The sequence below is a fragment of the Aethalodelphis obliquidens genome, unplaced genomic scaffold, assembly GCF_003676395.1.
Source record: "Aethalodelphis obliquidens isolate GAN/ISIS:26980383/991018 unplaced genomic scaffold, ASM367639v1 scaffold6, whole genome shotgun sequence".
In the NCBI taxonomy this organism is placed as follows: domain Eukaryota; kingdom Metazoa; phylum Chordata; class Mammalia; order Artiodactyla; family Delphinidae; genus Aethalodelphis; species Aethalodelphis obliquidens.
This window is the reverse complement of record NW_020837950.1, coordinates 4143658-4169298: the sequence shown is the minus strand read 5'-3', so window position 1 is coordinate 4169298 and position 25641 is coordinate 4143658. Positions and strand designations below refer to the sequence as shown.

Sequence of the window (25641 nt, the reverse complement as noted above, 5' to 3'; positions counted from 1 at the left end):
CTGACTTGGAACATTTATAGCCAGAAAGTAATGATGCTTTAGAAATTCAGAAGAAGGACACAGAAACCAGCTTAAAGGGGGATGCATTGACCAAATTGCAACAATTTGAGTATCAAAAAATAAAAATAAAACAAAAAAATTATGGTAATTACAACATATTGAGTCATGAAAAGCCAGAGTCAATAACGATATTCAAAGAAAAATAATGAGAATTTTCTTTTCAAGTAACGTGTTATATTTATTCAAAGGAGCAAAGATGTTATTATGTTTAAGCGTACGAATTGCCTCAGGATTGCAGATACACAGACACACAAAGGCAGACGAAATACTCGTCGGCAAAAGACTGAAAAGATTTCTAGCCCAGGTTCGGGATGTCCTTGTTCATTCTGGCAACCGAAGTACATTTGTTATATGTTAAATTATAGAGTCCACAGAGCCTTAAAACTCATTAACACTTTCATTGCCCACATCACCTAGAATTTTCAGATAGCAGTAGAACATTTGAAAAATATAAACTGGCTGAAGTTTATGCAGAAACCATGTTCAGATAGCCACAGTTCTTGCCCTCAAGTTCTCATGAATATAAGATTTTTCAGGCGACAGAAAGATGGCACTCTCTCCCCTTTACTTATTAGTGGATAGGCTCGTGAGCCCTCCTGCTGTTAAGTCTGTGGCCTGCCACTTACTTTATTTGATGACATAGTAATCTAGTATAAAGCACTAGTGAAATTCACAGGCTATAGGAACCCCTTCTTCCCCTCTCACCTGCATCTCCCTTGGGTCTGAAGGTACTTCAAAGAAAACTTGTAGCTTTGAGTTGAATGGATTTTGTCTTTCAAATAGACTGGAAATATGGCGATATCTCTTAGCTTGCATTTATTTGCCATTTGGTGGTTCTAGCGGTTATTCCTGGTTGTTACTCCCTGGATTTTCTCCTTTGCCCTGCATGGCCACTGAAAAGAACTGGATGAATCTTTCCTGAGGAGTGAGGGAGAGGCCTGAGGCCTTACACATTGAACCATTCTAGAGGGTTAGGGGAAAATTTTGTCAACATGAACCAAAACTGACTTTATTGAACCTGAAGGGTAGAAGATAACATTAAAAAGACAATTAAATGTGGCACTAGTTGCTCTTCAAAAAAGAAAAGATTTTAATGTTTCATACGTTGGGTTTGCAGCCATTAGTCTAAGTTGTATTTAATAGTTTTAGCAACATGTAAAGGTAAATTATGCCAGGGATTTTTTGAATGTTTCTTAGATGAAAATATGCTATTATGGAATTGTTAGGCTGATAAAAAATTGAGTTACTCTGCTAAAGAAATGCAAAAAGACTTATCTTAATGAAAAGTGTGATGTTTCAAAGGTCATTTGTGTAAAAATAGAACTAGAGACATAATCCAAATAAGTGAAACTACAACAGAGGGGGAAATTGGGGTAAAGGAGATCTATGGAACTTAGGTAGTTTAAAGTCTGAGTCAATTTGGGGGCAGACCCCAAAGGTGAGACATTTTGGAAATCTGGAAGTAGCAGGCCTCAAATCTCACTCCCATCAAGCCGTGTTAGCCAAGCCTACAGCAAGGCGTAGTGAGAGGGGTTCTAAAGTTTTGTTTTTACCAGTGCTTGCTGAGACACAGAGCTACTAAACTGCAATGCCTGTGATGTTTATGCCACATTACCAGAAGCTTTTGTTTTGGAAGTATGAACAAAAACAAACAAAAATAGTCAAAACTGTATATACTTTTTTCTCAGTGCTGCTGAAATAGTCATTTTTCACTGTATAAAGTAACTGCTAACTCTGAGATGATATTTCGGCTTCGTAGACTCTATGCGGGCACTGAACTTCACCCAGAAGTTGGATGTTGGCCCATAGAAGAGTCTCTAGTAGATCTCAATCAAACCACGTGAAACTTTGCTTTCTCCAGAATGCACAGCAGTGCAGTGGGGGCCGAAGGAAGGAAGGAAGTGGTCTGTTCTACTTGGGAGGAATAAGCCAAGAAAGGCTCATGGAGGAGGTGACCTTAAACAGTGTCTCGAAAACAGCAGAGATATTTGCCAGGCAGATGAGGCAGGGCTTAGCAGAGAGGCCAGATGTGCCCCCAGATGTGGGGAGCAGGTGGGCAAGGCGTGGTGGGGTGACATAGTCTGGTGTGTCTGTAACTGTGGCTTTCAGGAAGGAGGTAGGGCACAGAGAGATAAATGCCACATGGAAAGTTGAATGGAAAGCTGGGCCGGGTCACCGACATCCTTGTGTATCACACTAAAGAGTTTGTTTTCATTCATTTATTGAATAAATCCATCTATCGAGAACCTAATAAATGCCAGGCCTTTAGGAGACAAGACACATTTTTGTTGTTGTTGCTCTCACAGAAGTAGGGGTACAGAAGGGACAGACAGACATTAGATCAATAATCACACAAGCAATTATTTAACCTTGCTTGGATAAGCTCTCCTCTGAGAAGGACAATGCCTGTGTAAGGAAAGAGTTTGCAACAGGGAAGTCTAACTTAGTCTAGGGGGTCTGGGAAGGTTTCCGTGAGGAAGTGACAGTTAAGGCTGGGACCCAGGTGGGATCTACTGAGCTAAAGGGGGGCTTGTTGGGTGGGGTTGTGAAGAGCATTTCAGGCAGATGTGAAGTGGGCAAAGGTCTGGAGACAGGGAGTTACGCGGTGTCTAGAAAAACAGAAAAGCCTGCAGCCATGTAGACCCTACTCAGGGGAGCCACGTGACCATACTTGGGTTTTAGGAACCACCCCCCTGGCTGTAGCTTGGGGCTAATAAAGGCACGTAGGACTGGAGGTAAAGAAACCAGTTGGTGTGTTGTCGTCACAGATCTGGGGGGAGTGTCGAGGTGAGAGCTGAAGCTGGGGCTGTGTGGACCGAGAGGATGGAATGGACTTGACAGATGTTGAGGGGCCAGAAGTGGCTGCACTCAGTGGCCAATAATTAGATGTGGGCAGTGAAGAGAGGAAGGCTCCTGGGTTTCTGGATGGAGCAGATAGTGAAATGGAACTCGGGGGATCAGACTGGGTAGATGGAGAGGATTAGGGGTTGCTGCTGAGTTGCACTGTAGGCATAGGCATTGCTTGGTTAGAAGTGCCCACGGGGATATCCAACAGGGAGCTGGAGGTGAGTGTAAAGCTCCAGAAAGATCTCAGAGCTGGAGATACGGAAGCAGGAAACAGCAGCAATTAGGTGATGGTGGAAAAGCCATGACAAGTGACACCTCACATGGGGAAAGGACGTTGAGTGAGAAGACAAGGAGGTCCGGGACCAAACCCTGGGAAACGTAGATATTTACCAGGCAAACACAGAAAGAGGAGGTAGAAGGAACCTGAGAGTGACCAGAATCGTAGAAGAATCAAAAGCAAGTACGTGCTGTATGGTCCCTGTTTGCCCAAATCTCTTCTCCAAATTGACTTTCTCCCCCTCTCTGTCCTGCTCTGTGGCCTGGAAGGCTGACCGCTGTGGACTGCCCTCTGGCTTGCAGAGGTCAGCCCCTGGGAGGCTGGAGGGTGAAGAGAGAGTTCAGGTGGTGATTCTCGTGGCTTCCTCCTACTGGACAATGGATTCCTGGTGGCTGTGTTCCTCTACCAGAGGCCACAGCTCCTGCTGTGCACCCGTAGCTGCAATTCCCCTTGTCTCTTCAGGCCCAAGTGTGGGAAAGGCTTCCCCCTGTTTATTACTAGCCTTTAGGTCCTTCACCTTCCCTTACTAATTTCCCTTCATCCTGTCCGGTTCTTTCCAAATGGTTCTTTCACTAAACTCTCTCTAGTCATCCCTGTTTCTTGCCGTCTGGGTCCTGCTGGGATCCTCACCTTTACAGAGTTGTGTCACAAAACTACGGAGAAAGAATGTCAAGTTGGGAGTGGCCGACAGTGTCCAAAGCTGCAGAGGTTTTACCTGATGAGACCGAAGAGTCCATGCATGTCCCATGGGAGGTTGTTGGTGACCTCTACTGGCATGGGTTAAAGGAACGGTGAGCTGAAACCTGACCACGGTGTGCTGGTGTGTCAACAGACAGTTGCTGACTATTCCTTGGAGAAGCCTAGCTATAAAGGAGAAAAGAAGGTGGTATTCTGAGGGAGCAGCAGGGTGGTGTTTCCGTTCTTCAATGTGAATGTTGAAGGGACTTGAACATGCTTATAGACGGCCAACAACCATCAGGTTTCTCTGGGTCTGCATTTGAGTATAAAAATTAGAATCATCTTTTCCTAACTGCAACATCATCAGTGTTAAGTTTTAATGTAAAATTTATTAATTGGAACCTTTGATGTTCAAATATCTCAGTGCTTTCCTACCTAAATGATCTATGTCTTGTGAATGGTAGTTTTATATTAGAATTAACTAAACATAGGGAAGAATTTAGAGAATCAAATTCACTGATTCGGCTCTGAATGTTGAACCCAGTCTCTGTCACTGAAGTGCTCCCGTGTTCTTAGTGAACTGGTTTCATTTGGAAGCATCTGTAATAGTGGTACCTGGCTCTTGACACCATCTTCAAAATACCCCTCCCACCACCCAACCCCCTTTCACACTGAAGATCTGGTTCGTCACCAGAGGAGTGTAATAACTGTGTTTGGCTTATAACCTTTCTGGAATCACTGTCCTCACGAGGACACACGAACCCCTCATCAGTGCCCATTCATGTTGTCCTCTTCAGAAACTTGTCGTGAGGGTCTTAAGTTTTTCCCCACAGCGATCTTGGAAGGAATATTGCTTTGAGCTGTGTCTACTCCCTGAACGTAAGGTTCATATTTACAAATGTCTGCATCTCCTTCACCACAGGCACTCTCATCAGGATCTGAGGGGACTTCAGCAGAACATGTTGGCGTTTGTGGTAAAACATCTACATTTGAAAACTCCAAGTCTCTGAGTGAGCATTGCCACTCTGCTGCCTTGGATTGAAGAGCTGTGACATAGTCGTCAATGGACATGCCTGGGATCTCATCACTGCAAGGACTGTTGCCCGGTGACCTGGGCAAGGTCAACGGATCCTCAACTTTATTGGTGTTAGAGCCACTTTCCGGATGAGTCGCGTCCAAACCGTAGTCTGGATCAGAAGTGAGAGTTTTTCCAGAATGATGTTCCTGATTCTCACATTTCCCCAGAATCTTCGGGAAGGCGATGCTGTCCTCAAGACTCTCTAATGACACGACATTGTCCCTCCTCTCCCCCGAGTCCTCATCCCCCAGGGGCTCGTTGGCTCCGCAGTTTTCCTCACCATGTGCCTCTGCTTCAGCCACACTTCTCCAGTCTTCCGAACTTGTTGAACTTAGAGTAAATAAAGACCCTTCGTCAGAATCGGTGTCCAGCTCGCACTGAGCGTCAGGCGTGTCCTTTTGTGCTAGTTCCTTGCTAGCAGGAGTCACATGCAGGTCATGACCCCACCCCGGAGTGAAGACGGGTGGGGACGGGTCCGTGGCTCCTGGGTCACTGAGCGTGGCCGCTCCGTAGTGGGCGAGGGGCTCTTCCTCGTCACCGGCGCCCTCGAGCCTTTGCTGCTGTGCGCTTAGCACATTCTCCTTAGAAAACTCCGAAGGGAAGTGTGGACTGCCCCCTCTCCCCTCCTTCTCTCCAGTCCTCAGAGCTTTCGTACGAGCCACCACTTGGGAGAGAGGCGTGGTCATTTCCCTGGGGATGGGTGGGCCTAATTCGTTGGAATCCTCACAGATTGAGCCAGGGCTTGTCTGTAACCTGGCAGCCACGGCAGGGATGCCCACTGATCGCTCACCGAGGGAAGCTTCCCCGGCCACAGTGTCATAATTTACTTCTCCAGGAATATCATACCTGTAGATGCAGTCCTGTCCCGCCGGCATTAGTTGGGTGTCATCAGCATTCGGCCATCCGCGGAGAACGGGCCGGGCTGCACCGTGATTTGGGAGCGCGTTATCCTTCCCGCTTCCTGCCCCGGTGTGGTCCCCGCATCGTTCTCCGCCCTGCCCGCCGCCAGCCTCCTTTCTGCTCGGCGCCAGCGTTCTCGCAGGAGTGACAGCCGCGGGTGGGGCTTGGTTCTCACAGAGGTTTGGATCGTGGCAAGTTTGGCGCAGATCCATCCTTGGCCGCTCCATGTTCCCTACAGCTTTGATCTCATCATAGAAGCCCTGGTTTGAATACACGTTCCCTGAACCTGGACTTTTTTTCCGGCATCTCTGTTGCCACAGTCTGTCCACATAAGGCCTCGCAAAAGCCCCCAGGCAGAAAGCCACGAAGAACGTGATGGACACTGACAGACAGACGGCCAGGACCAGGTCCTGGGAAGCGTCCTCCCTTCTGCCAGCAGCTTGCACATCCCCGGTGCTCCTAACCCTTCCTGGCAGCCGCCTCTCCCCGTCACTGGTGTCAGAGCCCGCAGGGTCCTTCTTGCGCAGGGTGGAAAAGCGCACTTCCCAGGGCCTCTCAGCTGTGCTTGTCGCGAGGCTTCTCGTATGATTCAGATTAGTGCGAGGAAGGTGGGTCTCTCTGGACACGCGCCTTGTGGGCGTCCACCAGTATGCCTCCTCCTTCCCTGAGAGTGGGGGTAAAAGCACACGCTGAGTCGACGCGGGAATGAGATTCCAGTGGTTTAAAAAGCATCTGTGGGCTTCCCTGGTGGCGCAGTGGTTGAGAGTCCGCCTGCCGATGCAGGGGACGCGGGTTCAAGCCCCGGTCCGGGAAGATCCCACATGCCGCGGAGCGGCTGGGCCCGTGAGCCGTGGCCGCTGAGCCTGCGCGTCCGGAGCCTGTGCTCCGCAACGGGAGAGGCCACAAAAGTGAGAGGCCCGCGTACCGCAAAAAAAAAACATAAATAAAAAAAAAAACATAAATAAATAAATAAAAATAATCTGTGAGTCCTCAGTCCTCGTCTAGCTAGATTTAAAGTGGGTATTACACGATTAGCAGCTTTACTGACTGATTGCTTGATCGGTTGTCGATGCCAACAGCATGTGGCAGGCTCTGTGCACGCTTACATGAGGCTCTCAGGCTCGGGTCTGCTGCTCCCAGGCCCGGGAGACTGTGTTTCTTAGGCTTCCTGACTGACTGCTGCCCACAGGAGAAAGGAAGCCAGTCTGTAGGGACAGCCACATTGTTCCTCCTTTCTCCACAGCCTTCCCTTACTTACTGCACATTTACGAGAACATTCCATCAAGCCTCTGCAAAAATCTGCCTTGGCCACACCTGTGTTTGCTATATCACTTCCTCACCATTCCTCGGTGCTGGCAAACAGCAAAAATATTCGGGTTTCTCTGCTGGCTCCTGACATTCTGCCCTCCACACTCGGAATGCCCGTGTGGCTCTCACAGGGCGATGAACCAAGTGTGGCTGACACCATTAAGACTTCTCTCTAATCTTCATGGGTTTCTCCTAAACCTGGTAAGCATGGCCATGTCTCTACTGAATAGCAGTCCTGAATAGAACAGAGGCCAGGACTCACTTTTTAAAAAATGACTCTTTTTTTTTTTCCTCCCCCCAGTTAAGAGTTTGAGAATTAGCCAAGATAGTAAATAGTGTGCGTGTGGTGGGGGAAGCTTTCCAAAATATTCAATTGCAGTAACATATTCTAGCAGTTTGGGAGAGTGGCAGGGAACAAATCAAAGAAAAATATACTTTTGAAATATGTGTGTTTTGTGTATGTGTAGGATTATACTTTCAGAGGGTTAGCCAGCATTTTAAATAATAATGTTTCAAGTTTTAGAAGTCCTTTCTTTGATCAGTTATTTTATTAATATTTGGGATAAAAAATATGACATTTGGGGGCTTTAGGGAAAAATTCTCTCTTTGTGAAATTTCTGGTTTTGACCAAAGCCAGTGATTTCTGAGCTGGCTGAACTAGGTTTCTCTGACCACGTGAAGAAACTCGTTCATGAACTGAGGAGAACAGTTAGGTACCAATGATTTTTCTGTGATACAGCCCAAGGATGATTAATGCCATAGATCAGCACTCTTGCTTCTGGGGGGACTGTCATTGTTTCAAATGAGACTAAATTTTTCATGTCTCTTTTCTGTTTAAATGGAACCATTTCTGAGAGAAGAGGCACTACTGACTTACCAATAGACTTGTTGCAAATTGCATTCCACTTTTTTCTCCAGGATTCAGAAATAACATTTTGGAAGACTTCCACGCTATAGTCACACTGCCACTGGTTAACAGCCAAGTCAGCCTCCAGGTGGGGAAGTTCCAGAGCCACGATCATCATCGGCAGAATGGCGGTCAGAGCATTGTTGCTGAGGTCTACAAACTGCTTGAGAAGAAACAAATTGAGGACAGTCTGTGAATAAAGACATGTGGAGACAAAATAAACTAGTTACAGATACTGTCTATATCTCTATGGAAGCCATACGAATTTAGCACTGATTTCAGAGTCAGAATACTGGGTTTAATTCTCTGCTCTGCCCCTAAGGACTCTGTGAGACTTGGCAAATTGTGGACTCTCAAGGAGCCTACCTCCCAGGGTTGTTCTGAGGATTAAATGTATGTGAAAACTTTAAGTATGGTGCCTGTATTAGATGCCCAGTCACTTTCCCTTCCTTCTTTCCTATAAACTGTGATTTGTACTGTTCAATATAACCTAGATTTCCAGTTGTTATCAAGGTCTGGAATTAGAGATCAGGTCTCGAATGTCTAGAAGCACTGTGATCTTGAAAGTGGCAGGAGATACTGGATGATGAGGACAGAGAGCCCAGAAGAACTGTGGTTGACTGAAAGTGGCAAAGAGAGCTCTTTTGCATCAAGTATTATCTTAAAGGTAATAGTACATTTCTCTGCATCCACGGCTATTCAGTATAAACAAAATGACTAATTTTCCTAGTCTCATCAGAAATGAAGGGGAAACTGGGGAACAAAAAGGATTCAGTGACTCTAAAAACACAGAGTAGGATCTGTGAAGCTGGATACGGCGGTGGTGTGATGTGGCCAGGACAGCATAGTTAGGTGTAGCTCTAGCTACCATTTGCAGAGCGTTGCTGTGTACCAGGCATCCTCCTGGGTGCTTTACATGCATTATGTCTATTCCTCCCAACAACTTTGTCATTTCCCCCTTTTTACAGAGGAGGAAACGGGGCTAGGTCACAGTATATCCCATATAATCCCTACTCCTAAGGCTTGGTACCAGGTGCGCAGAAAATAATGGAGAAATGAACGAATGAATGAATGAATGAGTGAATGGCAGAGCTGAGATCTGATCTGGCTCCGTAGCTGTGTGCCTTCCACTCCAGAACACAGCCTCTCGGAGCCTGAGCTCCCACTGCACTGGAGTGAAGGGATGCACAGAGGAGGCCCGGAGCGTGAGCCACCAGAGTGGGGTCATGGGGTTTGGGAGAAAATCATAAACGCAAACCTTGCTGAAAAGTAACAAAGAGGGCCATGGATGAAAACCATGGAGGCTGAATGTGATTCAGGTCAATTGTTTAATAAACATCAGGGAAAAAGCAGCACTGGAATCTTGGGTTATATAAATTCCTGAAAAGAGCTTTTACTCAGACAAACACTCAAACAGCACCATAACCAAGACTCAGTAGTGAGGGGGACCTTTGCACTGTTGAGTAACCAAGCACTCTTGACTCCCAAGGGAAGGCTGTCAAAAATAGGAAGTAGGAGACTGGGACCAGGAAGGAAAAAGAAACCCCCACAAAACTTTGCTTTGGCCTGGCCTTGACTAGGATCAATAGTTTTCTATGTACCCCCCCCCTCAACAAAAGGGTGAAATATTCTAATGTTTTTTAGGGTATTTTCTTCTTAGTGCATGTCTGCATTTTTTTTCCCATCCTAGCAGCTGTTATATTATAAATCACGAAACTAAAAGCAACACAGAAGAGAGGACAGAGAGCTAATCAAATGATGCAGGAGGAATCATTTCTGAGAAAAGATTAAAACAGAATAGTCCAATTTGGCTAAAGAAGTGGCCATCCACTGTCACTTGAAAGGAGTGTACGTTATAGAAAGATTGGGAGAAGCATATAATGTTGCTAACGATCACTGCTCTAAGAAGAATGGCAGAGGAGAAGGAATGCTTATATGAAATGCCAGTGAAACATTTCATTCTACCTCCACATGATGATGAATTTATGCTTTGAGAAATCTATCTGGTTTCTGAAAAGATTTCCACGTGGAAAGACATGTAATATAAAATGCAAGTATTAAATACGTCTCCTGGAAAAAAACCCAACTACATCCATGTTAATATTCGACTTTCTGGTACCAAATATGCTCATCATGTTCCCAAAGAAGTTTTTAGAGTTATTGCTGAACAGGCAGAAGGGTTAATAGAGAAGGAGAAATTGTATGATTCTGGGCGGCTCAGGTAATTTAGGATTACAGATGATTCAGAACATTCTTGGGCTTGTTTTTTAGCTTGCCTGTAGCATCTATGACCTGTGAGCTGCAGAAGACTTATAAAGCACAATGAAAATGCACAGGAAATAAAACAGGCATAGGGAAATTGCACATACAAATATAATCAGTATACAATATGCTAAATGAGGTTCCCAGGCAATCTGACGGCCTGTTTGTGGTGAACCGAGAGCACTGCCAAGTTAAGTGGACTTTCTCGTCTGCTCTGATAACGACGACGGCAGACAGGTCCCCAATAACCTGCCCCCATATTCACACCATCTGGGTCATCTCCTCCCCTTGAGTATAGGCAAGACCTGTGCCTCTCTTCTAACCGACAGACCATGGCAAAAGCAATGGATGCCCCTTCCACGATTACATTCCATAAGACTGTGATGTTCTTGCTAGCAGGCTCTCTCCTTCGGGCTCTGAAGCGAGCTGCCATGCTGTGAACTGCCCTGTGGGGAGGTCCACACGGCACAGAACTGACGGCAGGCTTAGGCTGATAGCCAGTAAGGAATGGCGCCCGAAGCCCAGTAGCCCACGTGGAACTGAATCCTGCCAACAACCACATGAGCTTGGAAGTGGATCCTTCTTCAGCTGGGCCTTCAGGTGAGACTCCAGCCCTGGCCAACACCTTGATTGCAGCCTTCTTTCCCCCCTTTTATTATTATTTTATTAATAAACTTTTTAAAAATTTTTATTTATTTTTTTACATCTTTATTGGAGTATCACTGCTTTACAATGGTGTGTTAGTTTCTGCTTTATAACAAAGTGAATCAGCTATACATATACATATATCCCCATATCTCCTCCCTCTTGCGTCTCCCTCCCACCCTCCCTATCCCACCCCTCTTGGTGGTCACAAAGCACTGAGCTGATCTCCCTGTGCTATGCGGCTGCTTCCCACTAGCTATCTACCTTACGTTTGTAGTGTATATATGTCCATGCCACTCTCTCACTTTGTCACAGCTTACCCTTCCCCCTCCCCATATCCTCAAGTCCATTCTCTAGTAGGTCTGTGTCTTTATTCCCGTCTTACCCCTACGTTCTTCACGACATTTTTTTCCCTTAAATTCCATATATATGTGTTAGCATACGGTATTTATCTTTCTCTTTCTAACTTACTTCACTCTGTATGACAGACTCTAGGTCTATCCACCTCACTACAAATAGCTCAATTTCGTTTCTTTTTATGGCGGAGTAATATTCCATTGTATATATGTGCCACCTCTTCTTTATCCATTTATCCGATAATAAACTTAAGAACAGCTCTAACACCTCTCTCTCCCCCAAAGCAACTAAACCCAGCTAAAAGCGGGTGTGGCCTGGGGGGCAGAGGGCTCTAGGAGTCGTCATCCTCTTCATCCTTTGCCTCAGGTGCTGAGGGGCCCAGGGGGTGGGGTGCTGGGGGCAGAGGCAGAGTCGAGGTGAAGGGCATGAAGGGTGTCAGGGGGGCTCTGGAAGTGGGCAGGGAGGCGGCTGGCCTGGGATGGGGGCAGTGGTGTCTCTTCTTCCCCGTCAGTATCTGTATCCTCAGACATCCTCCTGCTGTGAGCCTGTCCCTGACAGCTTCTTGTCTTTGCCTCTGCTTCGCATCCCACCATTCTTCCGGCTGCTGCCTCCTGGCTTCCGGCCCCTGCGGGGACCCTTGTTCCCACCCATGTGGTTGTCTTCCCCATCCCCCTACATGTTAGGCACGGATGCCACCAGATCCTTCAAGAAGTCAAACTGCGGCTCCAGCTCAATGCACTGCTTCCGGTGGGATGTGGTCACGGTCTTGGCGTTTCAGGACTGGGTCACCGGCAGGCTTTCTTCCACGGTGACTCCAGGAAAAACTCGAGCGCCCGACAGAGGATGACAGGCACAGCCGCCGCCACCTTCCCAATCTCTTCATCCGTCTACACGATCTTCTTGATCCGGGCCGGTGGGAGCCACACGTTGTACCTCCTCTTGCTCGGCATCTCGGGGCCTCTCTGGCTGCGCCGGGCACAGCACCACTGCCCGCAGCCTCCCGGCCCCTGGGCCTGCTCGTCGCCCACCTGCCCTCCGTGGTTTGACTGCAGCCTCTTGAGACACCTTCAGCAGAGGCCCCAGGCAAGCCTTGCCTGGATTGCTGACCTCAGCAATAGGTAACTAATACACCTATCCATGATCATTATCTAGCCGTTCGTTCCTTTGTTTATTCAAAAAGTGTTTGTAAAAACATGGTATGTACTGGACATATGTTAAGCATTAGAAAACAAAATAGACATGATGTATGTCCTCAAAGAGCTCACCGTCTGGTAGAAGGGTTATGGGGATATAGGCATTAATGGCTAAGCCATACCTAGAATGAAATAATTTCAGTTTCCATACGTGCAATATGGAAAAAGCAGAGTCTACTATACCTGTGTATAAAGGGAAACTAATTCAATCTGGAGACCCAGGGAAGGCTTCCTTGAGGAGTAGTAAGAGTTAGCTCTTCCAGGCAAAAGGATCAGCAATAGGGGAGGGCTTGGGGTGAAAACTAGGCAGGAATGCAGTCAGCAAGGGGAGGGTGGCTTGAAATGAGGCTGGAGGGGCAAGCAGGGGCCAGGCCCTTGTCGTGAAAGCTTACAATCAGATTTGTATGTTAAAATAGTAGAGCTGGGCTTCCCTGGTGGCGCAGTGGTTGAGAGTCCGCCTGCCGATGCAGGGGACACGGGTTCGTGCCCCGGTCTGGGAGGATCCCACATGCCGCGGAGCGGCTGGGCCCATGAGCCATGGCCGCTGAGCCTGCGCGTCCGGAGCCTGTGCTCCGCAACGGGAGAGGCCACAGCAGTGAGAGGCCCGCGTACCGCAAAAAAAAAAAAAAAAAAAAAAAAGAGTAGGGCGTCGCAACCACTTTAGAATTTCTATATGTAGTCTACATTTATAAAGGGCTTACTGTATTCCAACTACTGTTCAAAGCACAGTCTATGGATTAAAACATTTAATTCTCACAAAACTCTATGAAGAAGGAAGCAACTTACCTCCCTTTTACAGATGAGAAAACTGAGGCACAGAGTGATTCGGTAACTTACCCAAGATCGTGTGGCTGGCGAGGGGCAGAGCCTAGGTTTAAACTCAGGCAGCTGGCTGCAGAGTCGACCTCCCTCACCACTGCGTCACTAGTCTCCGAGAGAGGACGGGCTTGGAGGGCCATTCCGGTTGAAAGGGGCAGGGGTGAGGTTGGGCATTTGTCTTGCAGCTATGCTATGGCTAGTCCAAACTGGGATGTGCAGTAAGGGTAAGATACAGTCTGCCCTCCATATCTGTGGTTTCTGCATTCTCAGATTCAACCAACCATGGACAGAAAATAATTTAAAAAAAAAAAAAGTGTTGAGTGTTCCAAAAATCAAAACTTGAATTTGTCCTACACAGGCAACTATTTACATAGCACTTACATTGTATTTACATAGCATTTACGTTGTATTATTATAAGTAATCTAGAGATGATTTAAAGTATATGGGAGCATGTGTTTAGGTTATACGCAAGTACTATGCCATTTTACATAAGGGACTTGAGGATCCACAGATTTTGGTACCCATGGGGGTCCTGAAACCAATCCCCTTGGATACCAAGCATCAGCGATACACACAGGGCTTTGAAGACTTAGTATGAAAAAAGAGAATGGAAAATATCTCAATAATTTTTACATTGCCTACATGTGTAAAAGATAATATCTGGATATATTGGGTTACAAAATATATTAGTAAAATTAAATTCACCTGCTTATTTTTACTTCTTAAATCTAGTTACCGAGAACATCTAAAGTTACACATGTGGCCCACATTATGCTTTATTGGATGATACTGGCCTATATAAAGAATGGGGGTGTGTGGTGCAGGTTACGGGGACAGGGGATTCAAGCTTCTCCTAAGCCATCTCTAGGTCCTGGTGTTTCTAAAGGAGCACTGAGGGGAGATTCTACAATATCTCCCCATAGAGGAGGAGAGAGGAGGAAGGGGCTAGGAGGAGAAGGGGCTGAAGCTGCCAAAGCCGGAGCAGGGCTCTAGGGTTTACTCACACTCCCAGCTGTCAGGACCTCGGTGAGATTCACTGCAAGGTGCCCGAGAGACAGGCACCATGCCTCCAAAATGTGACGTCGATCCCCCCAACCTGGCTCTGATGTTTAGAACTGCGTGTGGCACGTGGTAAGTGGGAGGCAAAGATGAGTTGATATCATTATGATTTGTATCATTCTGTGCCCAATTTTGGTGTGGAAGCATCAGGGTCACTGGCCTTCAGAGGCCCATGTGGTCCTGGGCTCTATGGGGTGTAGAGCTCATTTAGGCCCATATACTCCCAAATTGCATAAAACCCCAGGGACCTTTGACTGACCTTGTAGTTCAGGGAGGGAGCCTTGCTAATAACCGAGATTTAATTTCTTGCCAACTGGTAAGTGGAAGCTTGGAGTTGGGTTTAATTAGATTTAGGAAAAATAATGAACCAATCCTTGCTGCTGAGCCTACATGTTCAAATAAAATGTCCACATTCATGTCCACTACTGAGGCCTTGGATTTTTGAGGCAAGAGAGAGACTTCAGCTCTTTTAGGGGCATCTTAAAATAGACTTATAGTTTTTGATTGGTAGCCAGTACTACTGGGCACGAAGAAACTCTTCAATGAAAGTATTCTTCTAATAGCATTGCCTATAGTTCTGCATATTAGAAATAGTATAAACACTATTTTCTAACCTGTAATTTTTTTAGGTCCTTGAAGGCTTCTGGATGAATTCTGAATATCTTGTTGCTCTTTAAATGGAGGCTTTCTAGTTGCAGGCAGTTATGAAAATCAGACAAACCAATTTGCGTTATCCCATTGAATGACAGATCCAAACTCTGTAATGACTTCAGTTTCCACAGCCCTGTTAAAATTAAAAAGCAACTTGAAATATAAATTGGTGGTACTTACTGCAGCATTGTCTGTAATGGTGGAAAACTGGACACAACTTAAATGGCTCACGACAGAGAAATGGGCAAAGGATGGCTATATCAATACTACAAAATACTGTGTAGTCTTAAAAGAGAATGGGATAGATCAACCTGAAATAACTGAACAGGAAGGAAAAGTTAAGTTGCAGGAAAGTAGAGTATAATTCCAATGTTCTTGGGAAAAAAAGGCCACATGCAAACATACACACATGTTTCAAGCGAGCAGAGTAGAAGGCCTGGAAGGAGATGAACTAAGCTACCAGTGGTAGCTACACTTAGAAGTACGATGGCGGAGGGAGGTGAAACTATGCTTCGATTTTATACACTTTTGAATTCTTCCTTTGAATGAACATGTACTCATTTTATAATAAAAGCATCAATCAAAAATCTAACCTTGATTGAATGAAACGGTAAATATGATACTTGCTTATTTGATTGAACTATGGGTAAAACAGGATGATCTTGCTATGGTTATAGAGGAAAAAGTTGTTTTGATGCTTTATTTACATGGATGAATTCTTCCCCCTTTAAGATGTCCTCCTTCTATTTTGTAGCTGTATCCTTTAACTCCTTATCGTTGATATTATAACTATTTTTTATATTTTTCAAAGGTAATATGTTAGAGCTAGAGGTTTTAGTTTCCGGCAAAATAATAGAATTGAGTTTTGGTCTCTGCCTTTGTATTTCACTTGATTCCAGAAGTAACCACGAGGCCCATCTGGCACTGAAGGTAAAGGTTGAGAATGATGTACCAGCCGTAGCAGTCTTCCAAATCTGAGTTCCCACATGAGTCTCACGTGGAAGCCCTGCATTTTTACATTTCCTTCTGCTCTGTTCTCACACATAGTCTGCGTCTTTAACAAACGACTACATAGCAGATCAGGTTGGTTCAATTCCAGAAGGGTTTATTCCTTGTCTACTATCTGCAAACTATCAGTACTTACTGTAAGACTAATTATGCAGAGACATGATGACCTAAATGAAATGGTTGCACATCTATGTTCTCATTTGCTCATTTCAGCTGTGCAGACTAAGCAAGAGACCACAAGGACGACAACTCAGTCGAAATACTATGAGCATGGTACTTAGTGCTGAGGACAAAGACAGTGGAGAAACTTTGCGTCTGGTTGCGTGATAAGACACACACACAAGAAAAAGTTGTTAGTTATATAAAGCAGTTTTACCCCCACTATTGACTGTAAAATAATTGTTGTTCGTCAGCCTCTCCATCAGATGATTAGTCCTTTCAGGGCAGAATTCACACCTTTGTGAACACTTGTAATGCCCAATATATAATATACATTCAATAGGCTAGAAGTCACAGTGTTTGACCTGCACAGAGATTTAAAAGTTGTTGAGCCAACATCAAAGATTCAGTATGAACATGTACATTTCTAGCTTTTCTTGAAAAATAAGTCTCAACTGGCACAAGACATTTGGCTGGAGCTGAATGAGGGCTGCCTGCTACGGATGGGGCATGCACTTATAGAAGAATATGATGTCTCTATCAAAAATAGGAAGATAAAGGATAGGCCAAGAAGCCTGCATGTTTAAAAAAATGAGAGAGGGCTTCCCTGGTGGCGCAGTGGTTGAGAGTCCGCCTGCCGATGCAGGGAACGCGGGTTCGTGCCCCGGTCCGGGAAGATCCCACATGCCGCGGAGCGGCTGAGCCCGTGAGCCATGGCCACTGTGCCTGCGCGTCCGGAGCCTGTGCTCTGCAACAGGAGAGGCCACAACAGTGAGAGGCCCGCGTACCGCAAAAAAAAAAAAAAAAAGAGAGAGCGAGCCAAGGCTGAGATTCAGCCGGCATATGCTGGTGAGAAATACTTCCATATTGGTTCATAAATAGCTGCTGCTGAGCCACTGTGTGTTGCCCCGCTGCGCTAGGCACTTTAGTCTATTCTCCCTTCCACCTCCCACCCCCAGCAGGATTCTGCTTCATCATTACAGCCAGAAGGCATCCAACTTGGGAACCCAGGCTAAAGGCCTCTTGTTAAATATTTTGAATATAAGCTCTGGAGAAAATACATTTCTTTCTGGACTGAAGAATATTCCTACGTGTTTTAATACGCAAATCTATGGGTCTTGAGAAAAATGCAACACAGAAGCTGATATGAAAGAAGTTTCTCAACATTTTCATGATAATTGCCTGACCTGTACAGGGATGTGAGCTCATGGTCCCTATCATATCTAGTACTTAATTGAATTGAATAAGTACCCCGGGAGTTCAGTGGAGAGGGAGACCATGTCTAGTTTGGTCTCTATCAATGGACAGGGGGGTGTTGAAATCTCCAACTGTAACAGTGGATTTGACATGGAGCTGGACCTTGCAGGACCTTCTCAGGGACAGTCCCCTGTGTCCCTGGCCTCTCATTTGTAGAAAAGCTTTAGCCTCCTAGGGCTTCCCCAAGTTCCAAAGAGCAAATTCAATCACAGAAGTGACAAAATGTAGAAACAAAGGAAAACAGTCAAGCAAGACAAAATAATAATAGTTTATAAAAATAGAATGACCATATGGTCCAGCAATCCAACTCCTGAGAATATCCGCGGACAAAACTATAATTCAAAAAGATACATGCCCCCCTGTGATCATAGCAGCACTGTTCACAACAGCCAAAACATGGAAGCAACCTAAATGTCCATTGACAGAGGAATGGATAAAGAAGATGTGGTACATATATACAATGGAATACTACTCAGCCATAAAAAAGAACGAAATAATGCCATTTGCAGCAACATGATGCAACTAGAGATTATCATACTAAGTGAAGTAAGTCAGAAAGAGAAAGACAAATACGTGATATCACTTATATGTGGAATCTAAAATATGGCACAAATGAACCTATCTACAAAACAGAAACAGACTTGTGGTTGCCAAGGGAGAGTGGGGGAGGGAGAGGGACAGACTGGGGGAGTTTTGGGTTGGTAGATGCAAGCTATTACCTTTAGAATGGATAAACAACAAGGTCCTACAGTATTGCACAGGGAACTATATTCAGTATCCTGTGATAAACCATAATGGAAAAGAATATAAGAAAAGAATGTATATAAGTGTATAACTGAGGCCCTTTGCTGTACAGCAGAGATTGGAACAACATTGTGAATCGACTATACTTCAATTGAGAAAAATAATAGTTTAGCTATAAAAAAAAGTCAAAAAGACCTTTAGTTCCTCCTCAAGGGTATAGATAATATCCTGAGTCATAGTCTTGAGCTGTTTTGCAGATACTAAGACCCCACCAGGTGGAGGAAGTTAACTGCATGCTGACCCCATGAGCACATAGACCCCATGGTTGGAACCAGAAGGCTGATGATTCCTGAAACATCACTCTGTTTCTTTGCCATCAACCAATCAGAGAATTACGCATGAGCAGATCACACACCCTGTGACCCTCTCCCTCACCCTGTCTTTAAAAACTCTTCTCTGAAAACCATCGAGGAGTTCAGGCCATGTGAGCATGAGTTGCCTGTTCTCCTTCCTCGGCACCCTGAGGTAAATGCTGTCTGTGCTTTCCTTCACCACAACCCGGTGTCAGTTGATGGGCTTTGTTGCACATCGGGCCAGCAGACACAAGTTAGGTTTGGTAACAGATCTGCTCACTTCTCTGTACAGTTCTGTCAGGTTTTTCCTCACATATTTTGACAATCTATTGTTAGGTGTATTCACATTAGAATTATTATATCCCCTTCAAGAACTGATCCCTTTATCATTAAGTAGTGCTTTCTTTATCCCTGAAGTCTCCTGTGTCTGAAATTAATATGGCTACTCCACCTTTCCTTAGATTAGTGTTTCTCTAATGGCGAATCTTTCTCCATCCCTTTAGCTAGCAGTTTTATTTGTAATACCAAAAAAGACAGCCCAAGTGTCTGCTGACAGGTAAATGAGAGTATCCACACAATGAAATTCTACTCAGAAATAACAAGGAATGCACTTTTAATACATACAACGACATGGATGAATCTCAAAATAATTATACTGAATGAAAGAAGATACATCAAAAATAAAAGAATGTGTTGAACGATTGCATTTATATAAAATTATAGAAAATGCAAATGAATCGATAGTGACAGAAAGAAGATCAGTGGCTACTTGGGCAGGGGAGAGATGATGGGTGGGAAAGATCGACTGCAGAGAGGCATGAGGGAATTCTGGGGGGTGATGGACAGTTATCTTGATAGTGCTGATGGTCTCACAAGTCAGTGTGGTTCAGAGAGCCAGAGGACAGACCAGAGCACCCAGAACATGGAGAATCAGGGGTCTCCAACATTATACAGGCCTACAGAAGTATGAACTGTAGTGCAAGACTGTTGGTGAGCGCTCTGAACTTTATACAAACTCTGAACAGTTGTAGAAAGAGAATGAAAACCACCTTCGGTTACTCATTGTACCAGAAATCAAGGAGGTGATGACTATTATAGCAAAGACTAGGATGGGAAACAGAATTAGATACTCAGGCTGATCAAATGGCCCTAAAGGAGAACTAACACCTGTTATGTACGAGGTACAATGAGAGATGTTTTATATATGTCATCACTCTGTGTGTTATAGTTTTTACAAATGCTGTCTCTAACCCTCACATCAACCCTGTATATATCACTATCTCCAGTTAAAGATAAGGACCAGGAAGCTTTTATAGGTTAAGTGACTTGCTTAAGGTCAATAAGCAAGCAAATAGAGTAATGCAAGGCGTATAAAAGATAAAGTAAAAGAGTAACTAGGAAGAGTGGGACCAGAGCATGCCCAAGCCTGGGGGGGATTTTGAACATGGAGAGTTATAAGAATATCCTCTTATTTGATTCCCTTCTTAATATCAAGCTAAGATCCCCAAGAAGAAGGGAAACTTCTGCACAGGGGAATTAAGACTGTGAAGTTCAGTTACTCCTCCCATGTGAAGATTTTCCTTTTCCTTCCAATTTTAGAGAATTAAGGTGCAATGTTATTAAGGGAACTAGTGGAGTCCTGCAAATGACCTTTTTGTTTGGCAGTCTCTCAAGATGGAGTTGGAAAATTTGGGTAAACTCTTCTATGACACTTGGCTGTGGTTCTCAATAAGAGAATATGTTCTTTTACATATTTTGCATGGCGAATCAATGTTGAGGAGTATTCAGGTGAGTGAAAGAGGTTGCGAGGCGCATTAAGAGCTGGGGCTTGGACATCAGAGAGTACATTTTATGTTTTGAGAGAGTCCAATGTTGGGAGAGGCATATGGAGGCGCTTTTGTGGAGATGGGATTATTTATTGAACTGCTTTCTGATGGTCACATAGGCAGGAATTTGATAAGCCTTTGCATTTAGAACGCCAGAGGCAGTTTCATTATTTCCAAGAAATTATCTCAGTGTCTATGAGAAAAAAAAGGCCACAGAGGGCATGCCCAGACATTACACCATCTTAGAAACATTCCTTTGGACGCTGAATTTCTTAAGTCGTCTCCCAAATGTGATAATCTGATAACATAAAATGATGATATTCAAGGGTTATGGCTTCAAGTTCAAAGAGTATTAGGAATTGGAATAGAGTCTGGAATGATCCTGGATAAGATATTTGAGTCATAAAATCAGCCCCTTAATGTGGTCAAATTTATATAGGTGAGCCAAAGACCTTGACCTCTTAGCTTAATGATATACATTCATTTTGTTACTTTAGAACCTGAATTGGTTTTGAGAACATTGGTTATTGGTATTTCCATAATCCAAACAGTAATCAGGATGAAAGGTTTAATTCCCTACAAATGAAGAGTACAATATACTTTTTTTTCAACAATACGCTGGTTATGTTTTTTTCTCCTCCACCAGTTTCAAAAATCAGGTATTATTTCATCTCATTGACAACATATTTATCTCTTGGATTCTGGAATTTAGTATGTTAATGTGAGGCTGTCACATCTGGTCTTTCAACCTAACTGGAAACTCAGTAAGATGTTGGTGCTGATACATTTTCAGGCACTTTGTGGGCACTCCAGAAATACTGTTTGATGAAAGTGGGATAGTTTAACTGGAGACCAATCCCCTTGTTTTCAATTTTTTTAAACTGATTTTTCCATTATTAATGCTGTACTCCAAGAATATGGGAGGAATATGGTCATGAAGGTTAAATTCATGGCTAGCTTCTGTTTTGTGAATTGCATTGGCCAGTACCTCCTCTGGATGTTTTCCCAACATGAAGCTTATTGGTAACATCACAGATGATCAGCATCAAGAAAGGAAATCAGCTGACACTGAGCTGGTTAGTCAATGTGATCTTTCACCCTTACAAAAATGGGCTTTCCACAGTCAAAGCAACTTTTCACTGGCTCTATAAACTGTCACCATATTAAGATATGTGAAACATGATTTATAAAGGTGCTATAGGCCAATTGCTTGACTGCTGCTTTCTGAGAAATCTCTAATTAATCATTATCTTTAGATGAGTGCAAATACCTATGTAAATAGATACAAATGATTCCCTGCTTATGAATTATAGTGGGCTAGGAGTCACATCTGCTGCAATAATTATTTAACATTTTAAAAGATAACTTGAGATTCAGACAAAAACAAATTTATCATTTGTTTCTAAAAGACTGTTATTCTCAATTTGTGCCAAGAGTAATAAGAACTAATATTTGCAAAGTACTTTAGAAGTTTATGAAGTACTTTTCACATATTAATAGCTACTGTTTATGATGCCAAATACTGTGTTAAGTTAGGTTCTTAAGATACGTCTTTCCTTTAATCCTCACAGTTCTGAGTAAATATTACATTATCTAGACATTTCCTTTAAAAAGGCGTAGGATAAAGGAATCAAAAAAGAACAAAGGTCAGGAGTAGGATGGCACCTCAGGGAGCACCTCTCTTACCAGCTTTTTCCCTCGAAAATGGGATTTCAACGTCAGAGTTACCCAGCCATAGTCACAGAATCATAAAATGGGACAGGACGCCAGAGGGGACTCTAGTCCCTAATAAGAACTGAAAGTGTATGATGATTACAGGAAAACAAACCCCAAAATGCTATGGAGAAAAGAACTCTGAATTACATCCAATTAGATTCAGGGCTTACAGTGGCCCTCCATCATCAATCTGTTTCATTCATCTCTCCATGGTTTTATTTGCTAGAATTCCATTAGAATTTCAGATAAAGGATTTACTCATTTCACATCTTTTTATCCCCTCCTTTGCAAGCTTAACATATTTCCTGATATTCTGGGAGGCAGAAGTTTAACTTGGGAAAGGAGGATGGGACTGCATCTGCATTTTATAGAGATATTTGGTCCTTAAATGAAATGTATTCATCCTAACCTCCAGTTAGCTCTGGAGAATTCATCTGCCTTAAGGAGATATAGTCAGCGTTTCTCTATCTACTGTTATGGTGGGATAATATCTTGACATATTAAGCTTTTACCTGTCTCTCTTTTCCTTGTGTCCTTTCCCTCTGTTCAAGCAGTAAGTAAAAGCTCTGTGTTAATTGTTCCAGGGGAGGCACATGGCAAGGCAGAAAGCAGAGGTGAGCAGAGGCGACTACAAGTCTTTTTGGCTTTTGTTTTCCAAAGGCCTGAATCTTTAGAGGAAAGGAATTTCTAGATCTAGATAGAGAGTTTTGAAGAAACAAAAGCACGTAAGAATTTTCTACAAACTGAAAGACTGAAAAGAAACATTCTCTGGCTAGAGGGGGTAAGGGACACACACCACACACACACACACACACACACACACACACACACACACACACACACACACTTTGATGCCTTGTCAGGGTATAAGATTCTAGAGCTGCGGTATAAATCTAGGAAAAGATAAAGGAAAGCCCATGAAAAACTGATGTTAAGTTTAAGTACCCGTACATCCCACCACAACTGACGCTAGCAAAATGGGGGCTCAGAATCAGAAACTGTGCTGAGTTATAAACAGTAGAAGGTTATATCTCTAGTACACTTGAATTTGTGGGTTGAGATTCACATCTACCATACTAGTTAGAAAACACAGTTATATCATGTGGATATGTGTAGCTTTAATGATGTTCATCAGAGTTATAGCAAACAAAATGGAAATAATCTAAATGTTGTTTGATTGAACAGATTATAATATATTAAAATTATTCAACTATTTAAAATATTATTTATGAGATTGCTTAATTATGTAAAGATGTTCAAAATATTCTGTGATATAAAATTATGTTATGAAATATTATGGACAGTAAATCCAATTTTGAAAGAAAAATATATATGTAGGCATAAAGAATAAACTTGAAGAATACATATTACATGAGGGACTTTAATGTTTCCCTTTAAATTTTTCTTTAATTCCTAATATTTTACAAAAAACAGGCATTCCTTTTGTAATAAGAACAGTATGATAAAAATCATAAAATAAAACGCAATTAGTTTACACTTTGCACTGAAAATACTATACATTGCTTTTATGGGAAAGTTCAGGGAGAGAAGACTCCTGTCCTTCTCACACAATTCTGCTGCTGTGGTGACTGAAATAGTAGTCCCTTCACCTGCCAGGCTATTATAGTCAAAATTATGCTTAAAACAAGATACTGGAGAAAGAGCAAAAAATAAATGAAAAAACAAAAAAATAAAAGCATGAAATGAAAGAACTGAAAATGAGAAAAACTAAATATGCATAATTTGAGATGGAGAAAAATGAGAAAATCCTTACACTTTCTTTTTTTAGCATAAGATCTTATATAAAGTAAGTACTTAGCAAAGAGTGACCAAGACTGAAAATAGACAGGGAAAGGAAACTGTCTAGCACTCCTGAATATAAAAAGGAAGCTCTGGCTTATGAATCTGATACATTTTCTAAATAAAACATTGGTGGATTAGTTAAGGAACTCCAAAATGTAGATTATTGAGTGTTGGAATGGATGAGAATTTATTATAATAGGAGGGTATGTGGAGTTCTGATAAGGAGTCCTACTTTGATTTGATAATAAGGAAGTTTATATATAATATTAGCATATATGTAGTCTACATTTGGAGGAAAACCAGATAAGAAGATGTAAAATGTATTCTGTAAAAATAAAAATTATAAATATGGCAACACTTAATTTGCATTGTTACATATTAAAAGTATCTGAACTACTTATTTCTCAGTGCTTTTCTGTAATTAGTAAAAAAAAATACATAAATCAAAGTAGGTAATTTAAAATCACACATTATTATTTAGTACTTAAATACTTCCTAGTATCTCTTGACAAATCCATATAAGATTAATGTAAGTTATAGCAATGGGAGATTAAATTACATTGACTTTAAATTCCACATATTATAACTTAAAATTCCACTAAGAAACTCCTTTTATTATATTTGCTCTGATCCAACTGCTTTACTTTCAGCTCTTTCCTTGAAACTGAAAACAAACCTGGAATTCTTATTGACATAAAACATTAGCTCTCCACATACTCATTGTTTCTTGGTCTAGTCCATCTTTTAAAGTTGTACTTACCCTTGGGAATGTCACTGAGTTTATTTCTTTGAAGAATGAGCAACTTTAGAAATGGAAGCCCATTTCTCAAGCTGCCTCTCTGGCGTTTCACCCACAAGGACTTGAAACTGAGTAGATCCAATGACACGGAGCGAATAGCGTTGTTGCTGAGGTTTAATATTTCCAAAGCACGAAAATGTGCAAGAGAGCTTAAGGTTATTTTCGATATGAGATTGTTACTGAGGTCCAGGTGTCTTATATTCCATTCTTCTTTTTTCATGTGAGTTTGTAAGAGAACCCTAAAGAAACTGGAACTTACATCCACTATGGCTGCCATCTGTGATATGTCCACAGGTATTTCATGCTTTCCAGCAAAAGAACAATTTGTCAGAAGATATCCGTTCCATTGGCACTCGGAATTGAATAAAATACTTTTTCTTGATGGGTTTGTCATTGTGTCAGTAAAATAAAGACCTATAACCATGGTAACGACTCTGAGACGTAGGTTTTTCATAATGCCTGGAGAAAGAAAAATTGACTTATTCAAAATAACTTATGTAAAAACTAATAGCAAATAAGCAGAAATTTTAATTTTCAATTTAAGATTCAGGAAAGTTATCTTGCCTTGATTGTCAATTTACACGGATGTTTGATTTCTTAGACAGTGGGGCAAAATGTAGCTACCAAAATGGTAAACAGCTATAGTGTAAAATTACATTTATGCCACAGTTTTAAAGAAGGAACCCCTCCTGATTTGTCAGAAAATGTGTACTCACTTGGACCTCACCTGTGTCTGCTTTTCCAGGATTACTCACCCTGCAGTCTGCTTTGGAATGAGGGAAACCTACCAAGATGAAAAACTTCTCTGCTTCCTTCCTGGTCTTCAGTACTGAGCAAAGTCTATTATCCTTATTTTACAGCACGGTAATCAGCCATGTGCTTTATCACATGAGTGACAAGCCATATCGTTACACCAAACCGTGGAACTGTATCG

At 42.9% G+C, this 25641-nt stretch overlaps 1 protein-coding gene and 1 pseudogene across 2 annotated transcripts; both read right to left on the bottom strand.

Moving 5' to 3' along the window:
• Positions 1–217: 217 nt before the first annotated feature.
• Positions 218–25540, bottom strand: LRRC66 (leucine rich repeat containing 66). 2 transcript variants are annotated; one of them, XM_027102972.1, is made up of 5 exons: positions 25435–25540; positions 24669–25166; positions 15006–15175; positions 8026–8218; positions 218–6504 (listed from the first exon to the last, which is right to left on the bottom strand). In XM_027102972.1, exons 2-5 carry the CDS (start codon positions 25159–25161, stop codon positions 4631–4633), a joined length of 2730 nt encoding a protein of 909 aa, XP_026958773.1. In that variant the 5' UTR covers positions 25162–25166; positions 25435–25540; the 3' UTR covers positions 218–4630. The 2 variants fall into 2 exon arrangements, with proteins under 2 accessions (XP_026958773.1, XP_026958775.1); XM_027102974.1 differs by lacking the exon at positions 25435–25540 and having other exon boundaries at positions 8026–8215; positions 24669–25180.
• On the bottom strand, positions 11471–12943 carry LOC113618789 (dr1-associated corepressor-like; annotated as a pseudogene).
• Positions 25541–25641: the final 101 nt, after the last annotated feature.